The sequence below is a fragment of the Melanotaenia boesemani genome, chromosome 8 (genome assembly GCF_017639745.1).
Source record: "Melanotaenia boesemani isolate fMelBoe1 chromosome 8, fMelBoe1.pri, whole genome shotgun sequence".
In the NCBI taxonomy this organism is placed as follows: domain Eukaryota; kingdom Metazoa; phylum Chordata; class Actinopteri; order Atheriniformes; family Melanotaeniidae; genus Melanotaenia; species Melanotaenia boesemani.
The window spans coordinates 4,652,887-4,666,854 of NC_055689.1; the positions used below are offsets into that span (position 1 = coordinate 4,652,887).

At 41.7% G+C, this 13,968-nt stretch overlaps 1 protein-coding gene across 1 annotated transcript in view; it reads left to right on the forward strand.

Moving 5' to 3' along the window:
• Positions 1-3,548: 3,548 nt before the first annotated feature.
• Positions 3,549-13,968, forward strand: part of ephb3a (eph receptor B3a) — a 64,098-nt gene continuing 53,678 nt past the window's right edge. Inside the window, exon 1 of the mRNA XM_041993015.1 lies at positions 3,549-4,063. Within this exon, the coding sequence (XP_041848949.1) occupies positions 4,000-4,063 (64 nt within the window). The 5' untranslated portion in view covers positions 3,549-3,999. The remainder of the gene's footprint in view (positions 4,064-13,968) is intronic.

Consider the following 13,968-nt stretch of genomic DNA (forward strand, 5'->3'; position numbering starts at 1 on the left):
ACTGATGCTGCCCAGAATGACACTGTTTTTCTTCTTTTTCTATTAGTTTGAATAGAGCAGATTAAAAGGAGCTGTCCATCACTGGTTTCAGTAGCGCAGGCTGCCCCGAGTCTGCTGGGAACTGAACTGTAGTTAATTAGTACACAAAGCCTCAGAGACAAAGAGTGTTTGGGAGGTGGAGGAGATGCTTGGAAGTGGTGGGGGTGTGCATGGGTAAAGATTTGGGAGGTGGTGGGGTCTTAAGTTTGTAGCACAGAGGGGAAACTTTGTCTGTTCCTATGTGGGATTCGGCAGAGAAAGGGGGGGGGGGGGGGGGGGGGGGTGAAGCAGCGGGAGGCTCACAGGCGGATAAATTAGCAGTGTGAAGGGAAGCCTTGTCCCTGAGCTGGGAGCCACTACCAGCCAACACACACACAGTCGCTCTGCTGGAGCCCGTCAGGGGACAAAAGACCGGGCGGGTTTGGTGGAAAAGACCCAACGGAAGACACTGTGAGACAGAGGCTGCAAAAGGTCAAACTATGACAGGAACTAATGAGGGAAGCAGTCTGTCAAGACACTGCTCCTCTCTGAAGATATCACTTTGATGAGTCGTAAACTGGAACTTCTTTCCCCGAGGAAAGCAACTTTATGTTGTCGGCAACACAGAAAGCTAATTATTTCTGCTCCACTCAGGCTCTCAGACAACCCTCTATTATTCTGCTTATTCTACGTCTTATTATTATCAATAACCAGTCATGTCCACTGGTGTGATTCCTACAGAGACAAGTCCAGTCTGTGGATTTGTTTTCGTTAAATCAAGTGTGGCTAAGCTAAAATCACAGATGGTTATAATGCAGTATCAACTTCAAATGCCACTCAATACCCTGCAGGAAGCGCTGTCTGTTATCAAAGTTCCACCAGTGCAGCCACAGTCCATTTAATGCCACCATTGATCGGCTCAGCGGCGGCGAGCGGAGCGTCCAGTCCGGTCCTACCTGCACCAACAAAACACAGATCTGCTGCCACATCAAGCAGCTTCCACCCCCTCCTCCTTCTCATCCTCCTCCACACACACACACACACACACACACACACACACACACACACACACACACACACACACACACACACACACACACACACACAAGCTTGCAACAAGCTGCACATAAACAAGAGATCAATAGGAAGTTGAGTGTTTCCCTTCAATATAAAAGCTTATGTGATGAGTGTGTAAATGTTAGACAGGAATGAGTAGTCAGCTAGAAGAAAGAAAGAAAGAAAGAAAGAAAGAAAGAAAGAAAGAAAGAAGTCTTTTATTTGTATAACACATTTAATGCACAACTAAAAGTGTTTCACATAAAGCAATATAAACTAGTGCAAAACAAAACAAAACAAAAAAAAAAACAACAACAACAACAAAAAAAACGTTAAAAAGTAAAACAGGGAAATTAAAACAAACTAAGCGGAATAAAATAAATAAAACAGAACATGTTAAAATAGAGAGAAACAGACTAGAATCCATATGGTGGTAAAATATGATAGAGACAGACATTGGGAAATACATCATCATCACTAACTAAATGTAGAAAGAAAAAGAAATCTTTCTATTACAAGTGGTGGCAAATAACAGAGATTTCAGATCTACTTTAAAAGACCATGAGCTTAGTTCAAACTTCAGGTTTTCTGATAGTTTTTTCCATGTATTTCAGAGCAGAAAAACCAAACATTTAGTTTAATTTTCTGGATGAAAAGCAAACTGGACCCAGTTGATCCTAGAAGTCTCAATGGTTCACATGATGTAAGCAAGTCAGATCTATATGCTGACCCAGAACCGGTTAGAGCCTTCTCCACCAGCAGCAACATTTTAAAATCAATTATTTGTCACACAGGAAGCCAGAGATGTGAGAACCGGAGTGCAACGCTCCTTTTTTCTGGTCTTACACAAGCAGCAGCTTTCTGGATTAGATGCAGTTGTCTCAAAGAGTCCTGTAAAAACTCCATTACAGTAGTCAAGATTACTAAACACATGATGAAGAAGTTTTCCTGAATCAAAACAGAAAGAATGACAGAAGGTCAGAAATCTCTTTTTAATTAAATGAAAAATACTTTATCTAGAGCTGAAAGGTGGAGTTGTTATTAGCGCTGTCACCTCAGGCTCCTAGTTCGAGCCTTGGCTGGGTGGGAGGGGTTTGAGCCTGGCTTTTCTGTGTGGAGTTTCACATGTTCCCTCCATGTATCTCAGGGTACTCCAGCTTCCTCCCATCATCCAAAGACATGCATGTTAGGTTAATTGTCTCCATGTCCATGCGACACTGAAGCCAGTTCAGGTGTGAAAACAGTGGCAAAAACTAGGAGAAAGGCAAAACCGCTGTAGTACATACTACAAGGCTGTGGGGGGCGCTATGATGATTAAAGAGTAACACTCCAGAGCTAGAACAGGACGTGGCACATGCACAGATAATGACATATCTGTTTGCTCCCGCTGTTAATGGTACAGTAGTAGTAACTGTGTAGTAATAGCTGTGTATTTTGGTGCTAAAGCTGCACACAAGCCAGGACTGTCTGGGCAGCTCCACCACACAGCTGGTCACTGATGCCATTATAGTTGTGTTTGACATGGTGCATTATGCTGCTGGAAGTAGCATCAGAAGATGCTCCACTGTGGTCATAAAGGGATGGACATGGTCAGCAACAATATTCAGGTAGGCTGTGCTGGTTAAACCAGACCACGTTGGTACTAAGGAGCCCAAAGTGGGTCAACTGTTGATCCAAGGCAGGATGGATCCATGTTTTCATGATGTTTCCACCAAATTCTGAGCCTAGCATCTGAATGTGGAGCTGAGATGGAGACTCATCAGACCAGCATCGTTTCTCCATCTTCTGTTTTCCAGTGTTGGTGAGTGTGTGTGAATTGTAGCCTCAGTTTCCTGTTCTTAGCTGGCAGGAGGCACCTGGTGTGTCTTCTGCTGCTGTAGCCCATCTGCTTCAAGGCTGGACGTGTTGTGTGTTCAGAGATGCTGTTCTACATACCTTGGTAGGAACCAGTGGTTATTTGGCTTCCTGTTGTGTTTCTATCATCTCCAACCAGTCTGTCCATTCTCCTCTGACCTGACATCAACAAGACATTCTGGTCCAGATAACTGCTGCTCTGGATATTTTATTTTCTATTTTATTTTATTTTATGTGTGTGAAAATCACAGTAGATCAGCAGATTCTAAAATACTCAGACCAACAACCATGTCAGATTCAAAGTCACTTAAATCCTCTTTCTTGCTCATTCTGATGCTCAGTTTGAACTTCAGCGATCCCTCTCTTTCATAATGTACTGAGTTGCTGCCCTGTGATTGGCTGGTTAGATATTTGTGTTAACAAGCAGTTAAACCGGTGGAACTAATAAAGCGATTTAGGTTATATAAAGTCATTGTATTATATTAATTATGTTAAAAAAAACAATAATACACTATTATTTTTAAACGTTTAACCGGAAGTTGGACATTAAATGATTGTGCCTTGACTGCTGTGCCACCTCGCGCAGCCCCCCACCTCAGCCCCCTCTGTGTCTCTGTTGCCATTCCTTCGCACATCCCTCGCAGAGGAGCAACAGCCTCGCGGAGTTGGACGCAGCGGACTTCCCAGGACTCCTCTGCGGGCGGACACGTTTTCCCCCTGGTGTGTTCCCATCCTCACATCACCTAGTTAGGGAGAGGGGTGAGACCAACAGCAGCAGCTCGGAGATGCGCCCCTGGACCGAAGCTCGGTGTCGGTAAAGTCACACAAAGAGAATGAGACTGAGGAGGAGCGCAGTGTAGCTCCGGAGGAGGAATAAAGAGGACCGGAGAGAAGGGCGCAGCGCCCAGCACTCAGGATCGGGGCTCTTTGAGCTCCTCATCGCAAGCTGAGGACATGAGAACTGGGAGAAGAGGAACAAAAAGCTCGGCTGCGGCACTCGGTGTCTGAGTCTCCGTCCATCCAAAGGGCTCCAGTCTGCGCACCTTTATTCATGTTGCAAACGCCTGGTTTATGACAATGGATTACTTGCTGTGGGTGTGCAGCCTCGTTGTCCCCGCGGTTCTGGCTGTAGAAGGTAGGTCGTCTCATGTCTGTATGACTTTATATGAACAATGGACTGTCCGTAAAACACATTAGTGTCACCATGAAAGAAAAACAGACAATTAATGAATGAAAATTAAAATACACACGTTAAGGAGGGGTATTTATGTGTAACAATTAAAATAACATTGTGTGTAATTACCCAAGCACTGATGTATGTTGTCGCCATTCATGTTTTCTTAATTACACTTATTAATACAGTGGAGACCCCTCCCCTCTGCTAAATAATCCAGATGTAAAATCAGCTCCTTGTGTGTGTGATGACATTCCAGTCTTTCCATTGCGGCAGCAGGACTGCCCTGTTGCTATTATCCTTGTTGTCACACCCACGAGCCCAGTGAGGATGCCCACCTGCCCCACCTCTCCTCCGCTCGCAGCACCGGGGAGGGAGTCGCTCCGCCTCCACTGCCACTGTAACACACACAGATCCACTGACTCCACACATGATGCATGTCAGAGGTTTCAACACGCTGCTTGCACCAGCCAGTGTTATGCCTGAGACGAGACCAGAGTGGATCAATCTAAGCCCCCACCCCACCCAAGACTCGCCATAGGGACACACATGTGAAACATATTAGATGACAAGTGTGTATTAAAGGTCAATGGCTTAACAAGTGTGCTGCAGCCCCCGCAGCTCTCTCCATCAACAAGGGAGCGTTGCCCCAGGGAGAAGCCCACCCTGGCCCACTAAGGCAACGACTCCTCTCTGAGCTGTAGCTACATTTCCCTGCCTTCCCTCCGCTCCTTCACCACCACCACCCCGTCCAATCTGCCTCCTCTGGACCGTGGCCAGCTTGATCCCTCATCAATTCTGGTGTCAGCAAGTAAATCAATGCAGCGGCAGCAGCACTTCAAGTCCCAGTGGGCTCTCACACAGGGATGATCTGCCCCCCCCCCCCCCCCAAACACCACCACCACCTCCACCCCACCAAAAACCCTCAACCGTTATGTAAAGCTCAGGGGTTAAATAATGTTTATCTAGGGTGGGGCCAGAGCGATCACCCTTAAAATCTGACTGGTGCAACTCTCAGGGCCAGTCCAAGCCTTTATGGGTCCCCAAGCACTATTTGCTGGTTCTGTATAAATGTGCACTTTTTAAAACGCAGAATGACGTGTGTGTGTGGCATACTGAATTTGTATTTCAATGTTAGAGAAAACATCAGCACGCAAGACATTTAGAGTAAACTTTTGTTTTTAAAATTTGGGATGGAGATATAAAAGTGGGCAAAAATGCCATCTTCCACAACAAAAAAGCTTAAAACTGTAGACAGCTTGTCCGTGGCTGCTTGAGTTGGTGAAACACAAGGATTTTACAGCACTCTGCTGCACAAAAACTGTGTAGCCCCACACAACAGAAGCAGCAAGAATCAATTCAGCTGTGTGTTTCTCTCTCTTTGGATTTATTGTTTTAAATCAGGGGGACCCAAGCAGTTGCTTACGTCTTGATCCAGCTCTGGCTGTTCCAAAGTGCAGCATGTAGGCTATATGTTGTTCTACCACAACCTACCATGTTTTTTGTTTTTCAGACATTCACACAGCATTATCTTTTCAGCTGTCTACATGGGTGATAACATTTGTCTGTCCAGACTGTTCACATTTCACAAAGAGGCCATAAAATCACCAGATAACTGTGCAGTTAATCAGCCAAACACTGAGTCTGTTTACATGCTCACCAAAAATCTGATCATTATCTGGTTTCTGGAGTTATAGAAGAATTCAAGTGGTCATGTAGACAGCGCAATCTAATAGGCTTAATCAGATAATGATAGTTATCTGGTTATGAGAACACAGATTTTTCCTTAATACTCCAATGTCTTTGTGCATGTAAACCTGTAAATCTGATTTATTGTTTGTTTTCTTTTTACATCTGTGCGTGTGCAAAAAACTGTCATGTTCATCTTTTTCATGTCTTCCCAGTCACAATTTAAAAAAAAAAAACATGGTGTGCAGCAGCAGGAAGTCACAGTATAAATGAAGTAAAACATTCATATATGATCTGTTTTGCAGCTTATTAGCAGCCAATGTTAATACCGTGGCTCCCATTTTCAACAAAGACTGGATGTTTAGAAAATAACAGGAATTTTGAGAATTACATCAATATGTCTGTAGGTACTCTAGAAGAAATCCGTTAATGGACTGGAAAAGGTAGGCCAGGGGTTTTCAAATATTGCTTTGATTACTACAGTTTACTCCCAGTTACAGGCTCTTGTGACTTGGTTCAGAGCAAGTTTTTATTTATTTATTTTTTTTCTCATTATCCGTAAGTCTCAATGTTTATGTAGCAGAGATTAAAGCCAAACAATGATGTCATCAGAAGTAAACAACTGTTGATCATTGCTTGTTTGTTTTAACATTTTCATTTACTTTTTACATTAGATAACCATTGTAGTTGTAATAACCCCCCCCCCCACCAGTTTTTATTTTTTTAATCTTTATTTTATTTTTGCCATCAAGGTGGATGTTATTTAGTCAGCGGTTGGTTTGTCTGTCTGTAAGCAACATAACTCAAAAAGTTATGGATGAATTTTGATGAAGTATTTGGGAACTATCCTAAAAGGAGTAAGGAACAAGAGATTAGATTTCGGGGCGGATGCCGTTCACTGCCTGGATCTAGAATTTTTTAAAAGGATTCTTTACAGGTGTGGGGCAGGCACATACATCCGAGAATACCGGTGAACTTTGTCATATCCGGGTCTTTCGCTAATGTTACGTTAAAGCGTAACATCATTGGATTTTCAGTGTCGATCCTCAAAGATTTTTCTTTGACTTTTGTAGTTTTCTTTAAATATGCTGAAAGTTGTGCAGTCCTTAGAAATATTTGACATCATTTTGTGACTGGTGAGTAAAACATTTATTATGAGGCTTCACCTCATTTCTTTTTCTAGCCTTGACACTGAGGGGATCAATTTAACTGGATGACAAAATGGATAATTTTCGATCAAAACCGATGGAGAAAACTCATTGCACACTTCAACACTGATGCTGGCATCATGCATGCATGGTCACATGACCATGGGGTGTTGAGGTATGTTTGCGCCTGCCAATGGGGACATAGGGGTAATTTTGCCTTTGGAGCTTGTAACTCAAAAATAATGCCCACAATGATTGATAAAAAGAATTAACATGGCTTGGCGGAGGTCTGGGCTCTCTAAGTGCTTCTAGTTTTTTATTTTTATTTTTTTTTTAAAGAGCTCACTAAATGTGCCAGCATTTTCCCCGTCTCTCCCCCCACCTGGAACCCCCTCAAAAATCTTCTAGAACCGCCCCTGATGTTTGTCCTCTGAGGATAAATGCGAAGGGCAAGGTCATAAGATGGGTTCAGTCGTGCACGTTTGCATTCCCTTTTCCCTTATTTGAGTTTGAGGTTGGACGATGCAACTTGAAGCATGTAACTTATCTTCTGTTTGCACCAACAAGACTGCAGTAAAAGTCTCAGCGGCTCTGACACTTTTACGTCGCAACTCCCTCATTTACAGTCAGCTTTTACTGTCTTCCTATTTTAAAAGGTAATAAAGTAGATGGACGAGCGCTTGGAAAGCATTTTATAAAGCAATCTGCAGGATATAACAGGGAGCATCGTCCACACTCTCCCATACATCTGAATATGAAGCTGTATCAGTAGTTGTTGACCTGTGAAAGCAGATGTAAGCAGCCCTGAAGAGAGACTGAATTGGGTCAGCTCGACTTGTTCAAAAAAAGCTGCTCATCAAGCGTCAAACCAAGCATCAAGTCTTACGAGCACGATTCCCTCCTGAGAGATGAAGCCAAGAATGAGCCCCAGGCTTTTTTTTTTCTGCAGCCACAGATCTGATCATGCTGCAATCACCAATGATGAAGAGGATGATGATGATGATGATGATATTTGGCTGTTAATATTTCATATGTTTGCTGAGTGTAGTACAAGGGGAGAGGCCTCCCCCTTTCATGATGCACCCCCTCTTCTGTCTCACACAAAGTGAATAAAACATCAGCATGTGTGAGCTCCCGGAGCATACTTAGAATACAGAGTTGTGTGGCATTTGGGCTCCAGCAGGCATTAAAAAAAAACAAAAAAAAAAAAAACAATAAATGCCATGGGTGGTGATGCTCTGAAGTTCCTACTGCTGCATTGTTTTCTTACCCCAGGGGCAGAGTGACTCCACCGCTGCTGTAGTTTTACGAGGGAGTGGGGGGAGGAGGGGGGTTCTGGATTTGAGTTGTAGCTGCTGTGTGATCTCAGAGGTATTGTAAATTTAACAGGAAAGGTGAGGGAGGGGGGCACTGTGGAACAAATGGGATCTTTTTCAACCTTTAATGGTCTCAGGGAGTTAGTGAGTTGAGCGTAACACACTTTTGGGTAGGTGGATGTGCTGGAAAAGGAGCGCTTCGCAGTGACTATGCATCTGTGATTCATTTTATTTAAGTCCTAGTGAGTGTGTGAGGGGTTCCTTAAGTCTCAGTTGTGCTCTTTTTATGTAGATAAATAAGTACGTGTGTTTCAAACATTGTCAAACACCACTGCCCATAGACTCCCAAGTGTCTCATTTGCTTGGATGTTATGCAATACATTCACTAGAGGGCTGTGCAGAATTCACTTCCAAGTTCCAGCATCCGTTTCAGACATTAGCAGACATGATGACGGTGGAAGAGATCGTGATGTACATTCTCAGAATGAGACATAAAACGAGACAGCACAGTAGATGGTGGTCTATGTGGCCATTAAGTGCATTGCCGCATCTTCCCCTTTGTTCCTTTCGTTGATGACACGTTAGCTTACTGTGCAACACAGCCCCCACATTTCCTGGTGTTTTTTCATCATTTGCTTTTGTCCAGGTTACGAACTAACAAGCGCTCTGAAAATTGAAAATGCACTTGTAAAGGATGTACAAGAAAGATGGACAGAAAACTCTGTATAGCAGTTTATAGAGTTATATAGCATTAAGACATATAGCAAGTATTATGAGGCTTTAAGCCAAAAATATACATGCTTTTAATTATGCACGTTTTTTTTTTGTTTTGTTTTGTTTTGTTTAAAACGTCATTTGTGCACATTCTCAGTAAGACTACGCATTTGCAAGATGCGATAAATGAGTGTTGCTACCAGTTTAATCCAAGGGTGATAGTGGTAAAAATGGTGGAAAGTTGGTCTACATAATGCACCCCCTAGTGGCAGCCTCTGGTAACAACCATAGTGCACCAGCAACAATTATCCTCACAGCAGAGCTGGTTGTATATGTGGAAGTGAGGTATATTTTTGGCCTTAGGGATGGCCAAACCAACATTTTTCCTTTTAATAGATACCACTTTTTCATTTATATTGATACTGATATCATTGCCGATACTTTATAAATAATAATGGCGTAGATTTATATAAGGCTTATCAAGGCACACATAGGGCTTTATTCACTCATTATTCACTCATTTATTGGCTGATGGTAAGCCACATGTGTAGCCACATCTGCCCGGGGGCAGACTGAAGGGAACGTAGCAGCCAATCCTACCTAACGCCCTTTCCGACCACAACAAACATTCATACATTCATTCAAACATTCATTTTTCCCTTTATGGCTCATTTATGCTCTTCTAAATATGCATAAACATGAAGACAGAGTCTTCTGTGTCTTTTATGTGTGTATTTTAGTCCATTTTCACAGAGTTTGCTGATGTGTTCCCAGATGTAACAAACAGAGCAGCACCACTGGAAACCACGCGAGTAGTGTTGCACAGTATAGCCGACATCCGACCAATGAAAGGAACAAAGAGAAAAAGCTGCAATGTCATTAAGAGCCACACAGACATCTACTTTTTTATGTCTCTTTCTGAAAAAGTGCACATTTGTTATTTTTTGAAACTGACATCAGAACTCAGAGGTAAACTCTAAACTCTACACTGCCCCCTAGTGGATGTATTGTCTAACAATCATGCCAAGGTAAAGGACGCATGGGACGTTTGACTTGAACATATCTATTTACGTACATAAAGAAAGCATAAATGAGAACTAGAGGTGGGGATATGAACATTTTTCCTTTTATTATGATACCTTTAGTTTATAGTTCTTTTCATGGATATCAGTAAATATGAAATGTGAATAAAATTCATAAACATAAATACTTAAAAGAAATGCTTTCCAGTTGTTTCCAGTTATGATAAAATATGTCAATGAGTAAATTAAATAAAAAAGATAAAAACAAATAAATAAAAAAGGATAATAGAAATGATCAATTTGATTTAAAATTATTTACACTTTTTTATTGAAAGAACAGTGTTTAAGAACCCACATTAAACCAGTAAAATATTAAAACACATCATAACTAACACTGGCCTCTTTATCATCACCATCATAAATCTGCCTAAAACTCAGAAGTAAAAACAAAAAGCATATTTTGTTTTAGCACAGTGGTGTTGGGATATTTAAAAAGATCAAATTCAATATTGTGATCAGCAGATATTGAAGTATTGATTCCAGAGTATCCTGGGCTTCCTGTTTGAACCCAGCTGTTACAGGAGCAGGACGATGGGCCTCCTGCCTATGCATGTGCAGTGTGAAATGAAGCCCGTTCAAAGAAGCAGATCAGACCTTTCTTAGCTGAGGTTGACTGATTCTGCCTCTGTTGCCTCCGGGCACCTGGAGAGAAGGGAAGAGGGGGGTTGAGCCACCGGATCGCTCACTCTAGGGACAGGCTGGATGCATGGCTCAGCGGCATGCAGTTCCCAGAGCATGCACTCAGCTGTGCTCCTCTGAGGGCCGAGTGTGGCCAAGCAAAGACAACAGTCGCTGATTTTGCTGATTAGTTCCTCCTCCCTCGCTCAAGTCGTGCTAATCAGTAAAACAACCTTGTTCACAAGCTTGTACTTTGGCTCTACAAGTGAGGTTATTAGCTGCTGTCGCTCACTCCCCCTCTGCACACATGCATGAAGGACTGTGAAAGCTTCCAAAATGAGCTTAATGTAAAAGTGCATCTGCTTTGTGCATAAATATGTCTTTGCAATCATCATATGGAGAGAAATGGGATTTCCATTGTCGGCAAAACCTGAGGGAGACGTTTACTCCTTTTTTAAATTCAATGATTTTTAGTTTCCAACCTAAAATTATTTTATTTGTAAACAGTAAAAATCTGGTTGAGGTTAAATCACATTCATAGCATATGATTCCTTTAACTCTCCATTAATTACGGATGAAATCACAGAGAGAATGTTTTATTAATGAATACTTGACGATTCATCATTTAACAGTGGTTAATTCACAGTTATGTCCCTCATTAAAATGCATGCTGTAGAGAAAAAAGGACTTTTCAAAGCTGAACCTGTATCTGCATGTCGCTGCATGGCTCGCTGATCATACAAGAAGCACAAACTAATGCTGTTTGCTGTATAATTGGTTCATAAAAGCATATTCAGAGTTCTGCATTTCATTTTTATGATTATTAACCTGTTATTTTCTCACCTAAGTGGATGCAAATCTAGCAAAGTAGCCATTTTTTGACAGGAAACTAAATGCTTGTTTTCACCAAAGATGCATTTTGCATCACAGGAACTTTTCCGGGAACCAGAAACTTCTAGGTGGTTCTTTTCTTCCTCCCTAATGGTGCGTGGATCAATACTGAAGTATTGATACCTCTGATACCTGATTTTCATGTGCTGGGATTGATTTTCATATTCAGTGGAAAGTAACTGTGCTGTCAGGATCTCGTCTAAATGATAAGCTGTTGGTAGGAACTACTTCTTCTACCACCTGCTATAAGGGTATGAAAAGGTTATGTTGAGGCAATCTGAAGAGGAGGAGAGGGAGAGGTAATGATACCTTTTATCTTGATTTTCAAGTAAAAAACATTGTATGGCATCAGTATCATTGACACCAGCTTGAATTTGACTGGGCATCAGAAGGGAAATCAGTGGTATTGCACATCACTGCTCGCCCCTCTTCCATTTGATCAGCAGGAACCAAAAGCTCGACAGCATCTCAGATAAGCAGGCGTGAGTGCTGATGATGGCAAAAAATGTATTGAATCAGAGCAGAAATGTGTTAAACTGATTGTTTGACAGTGATTCTGATCTAAAGCTCAAAGAAAAACACCAACAACCTGTAGAAATACACAACAGCAGCATCTGTCCGATCTGCACTGAAGCGCAGTGGGAATACAGAAATACACAGAGGTGATTTACATGGTAGCCGTTGTTAGTCGAAATGGGTCTTTACAGTTCGGCAGGGCCAACTGGAGTAAGAAACCAGGAAACCTTTTCACTATTGGAAGAAGTGCTTCATATTTGCTATCATGACGGGAGCCTGCTGTGACCTAACTGTGTGGTGACTGGTTGAATGTACTCATGCTCCATGTTTTTTATATTTTCCTCAAAGAATGAGACAAACCACAGAGTGCGTCTGAGGGACTAATTGCAGGCTGGCTGTTTTGTCAGATTAGTGTTCCTCCAGCCCTCGGAGAGCCGCGGTACCGCTCGCTTTAACCCCGTAACACCCGGTGGCGCAAATTTGCAGCCTGTTAGCCTATCATATTTATTTATTTGCTTTTGTTTAGTCTCTGTATTTATTCCTCTATTGTGTTTCTACTCTTTATAAATTTACTGTCATTAATTTGTTTAATATTTTCTGAATTTTATTTTGTTCCAATCCTTTTCTTTTCGTTATTTTTCCAGATTTTTGTCCTTATATGTTTCTTTTAAGAAAGTGTAAATAAATTCCGGCATTAAGGGGTTAAATGCATCTTGACAGTACTGTGTCACTGTCATGAGACTCTTCTCTTTTCTTATAATTTCAGGAAAATGGAAAGTAGGTATAGAAATGTGTTGAAACATGCAAACAAAAAATAAATCTAAACAGTCTGCAAAACATAAACTGAGTTAGTAAAAGCAACGAGCTTATAAGTCAGCAGCTTTATTCTTCAACACAGCTTGAACCTTTCTTATGATTTCTTTAAGTAGTCTTCAGGAATCGTTCTGCAGGCTTCTTGAAGGACTTTCTAGAGCTCTCCTCTACATGTTTCTGCCTTTTCCTCTGTTCTCTGTCCAGATGATCCCACTGCTTCAGTAATGTAGACGTCCAGGCTCTGGGGAGGATTCATGCCTTCACCAGACCCGTTGTTACTGATCTTCAGGCCAGTTCTTGTATCATGTGACATACATCAGGCTTTTCTCCCTGCTTCCCTTCCTTAAGAATGGCTTCTTGACAGCCATGTTTCCATGGAGACTTTTCAGATGATGCTTCAGCCAACAGTAAACGGATCAGCTGAAGGTCCAGATGCTGGATTTTTTCATCTATTTCTTAAGGACATCCCTTTCAGATCCTGGTAATTTGCTGTAGATAGCTTTTTATCCCCGACTTTTCTTCCTTTGTTCCCCCAAATGTTTTAAGGACTCACCATACTGACAAATGCCAAGTTCTCAGCTAAAAGCTCTGTGGAAATCACCTTGTTGCTGCAAAAATCCAATTAAATATCTGTCTGTGTTTTTGGTATTTTTGTAGAAAAAAAAAGAATTGGGGGGGGGGGGGGGGGGGGTCATTGTGACAAAGAGCCTAAAGATATCATTAAAAATGAGTTGTCTGTTATGTGTTGACACAAGCCTGGCTTGTCTCTTGAATTTGGAGCTTTTATACATGAATAATTAATAGGTTTACTACTACAGTGGCTGAACTAAAGCTGCAGATAAAGAAAGTTCAGAAAGTCTGAAGAACTGTTGATTGAGACTGCTTTAAATGATTACAGGAACATCTGACTGTTCGGTAGGAAAATATAAAGAAATGAGGGCAGGACTTTTACTGTGTTGTAGACACTAAGATCAAACAGATAAGTATAATTAAATCTTGTCTGTGAGTGTTTTTGTAGCAACACTCCTACTCTTGTCTCTCTGCGGTGCATTTATAAACAGCACAGAAAAGTAAACCAA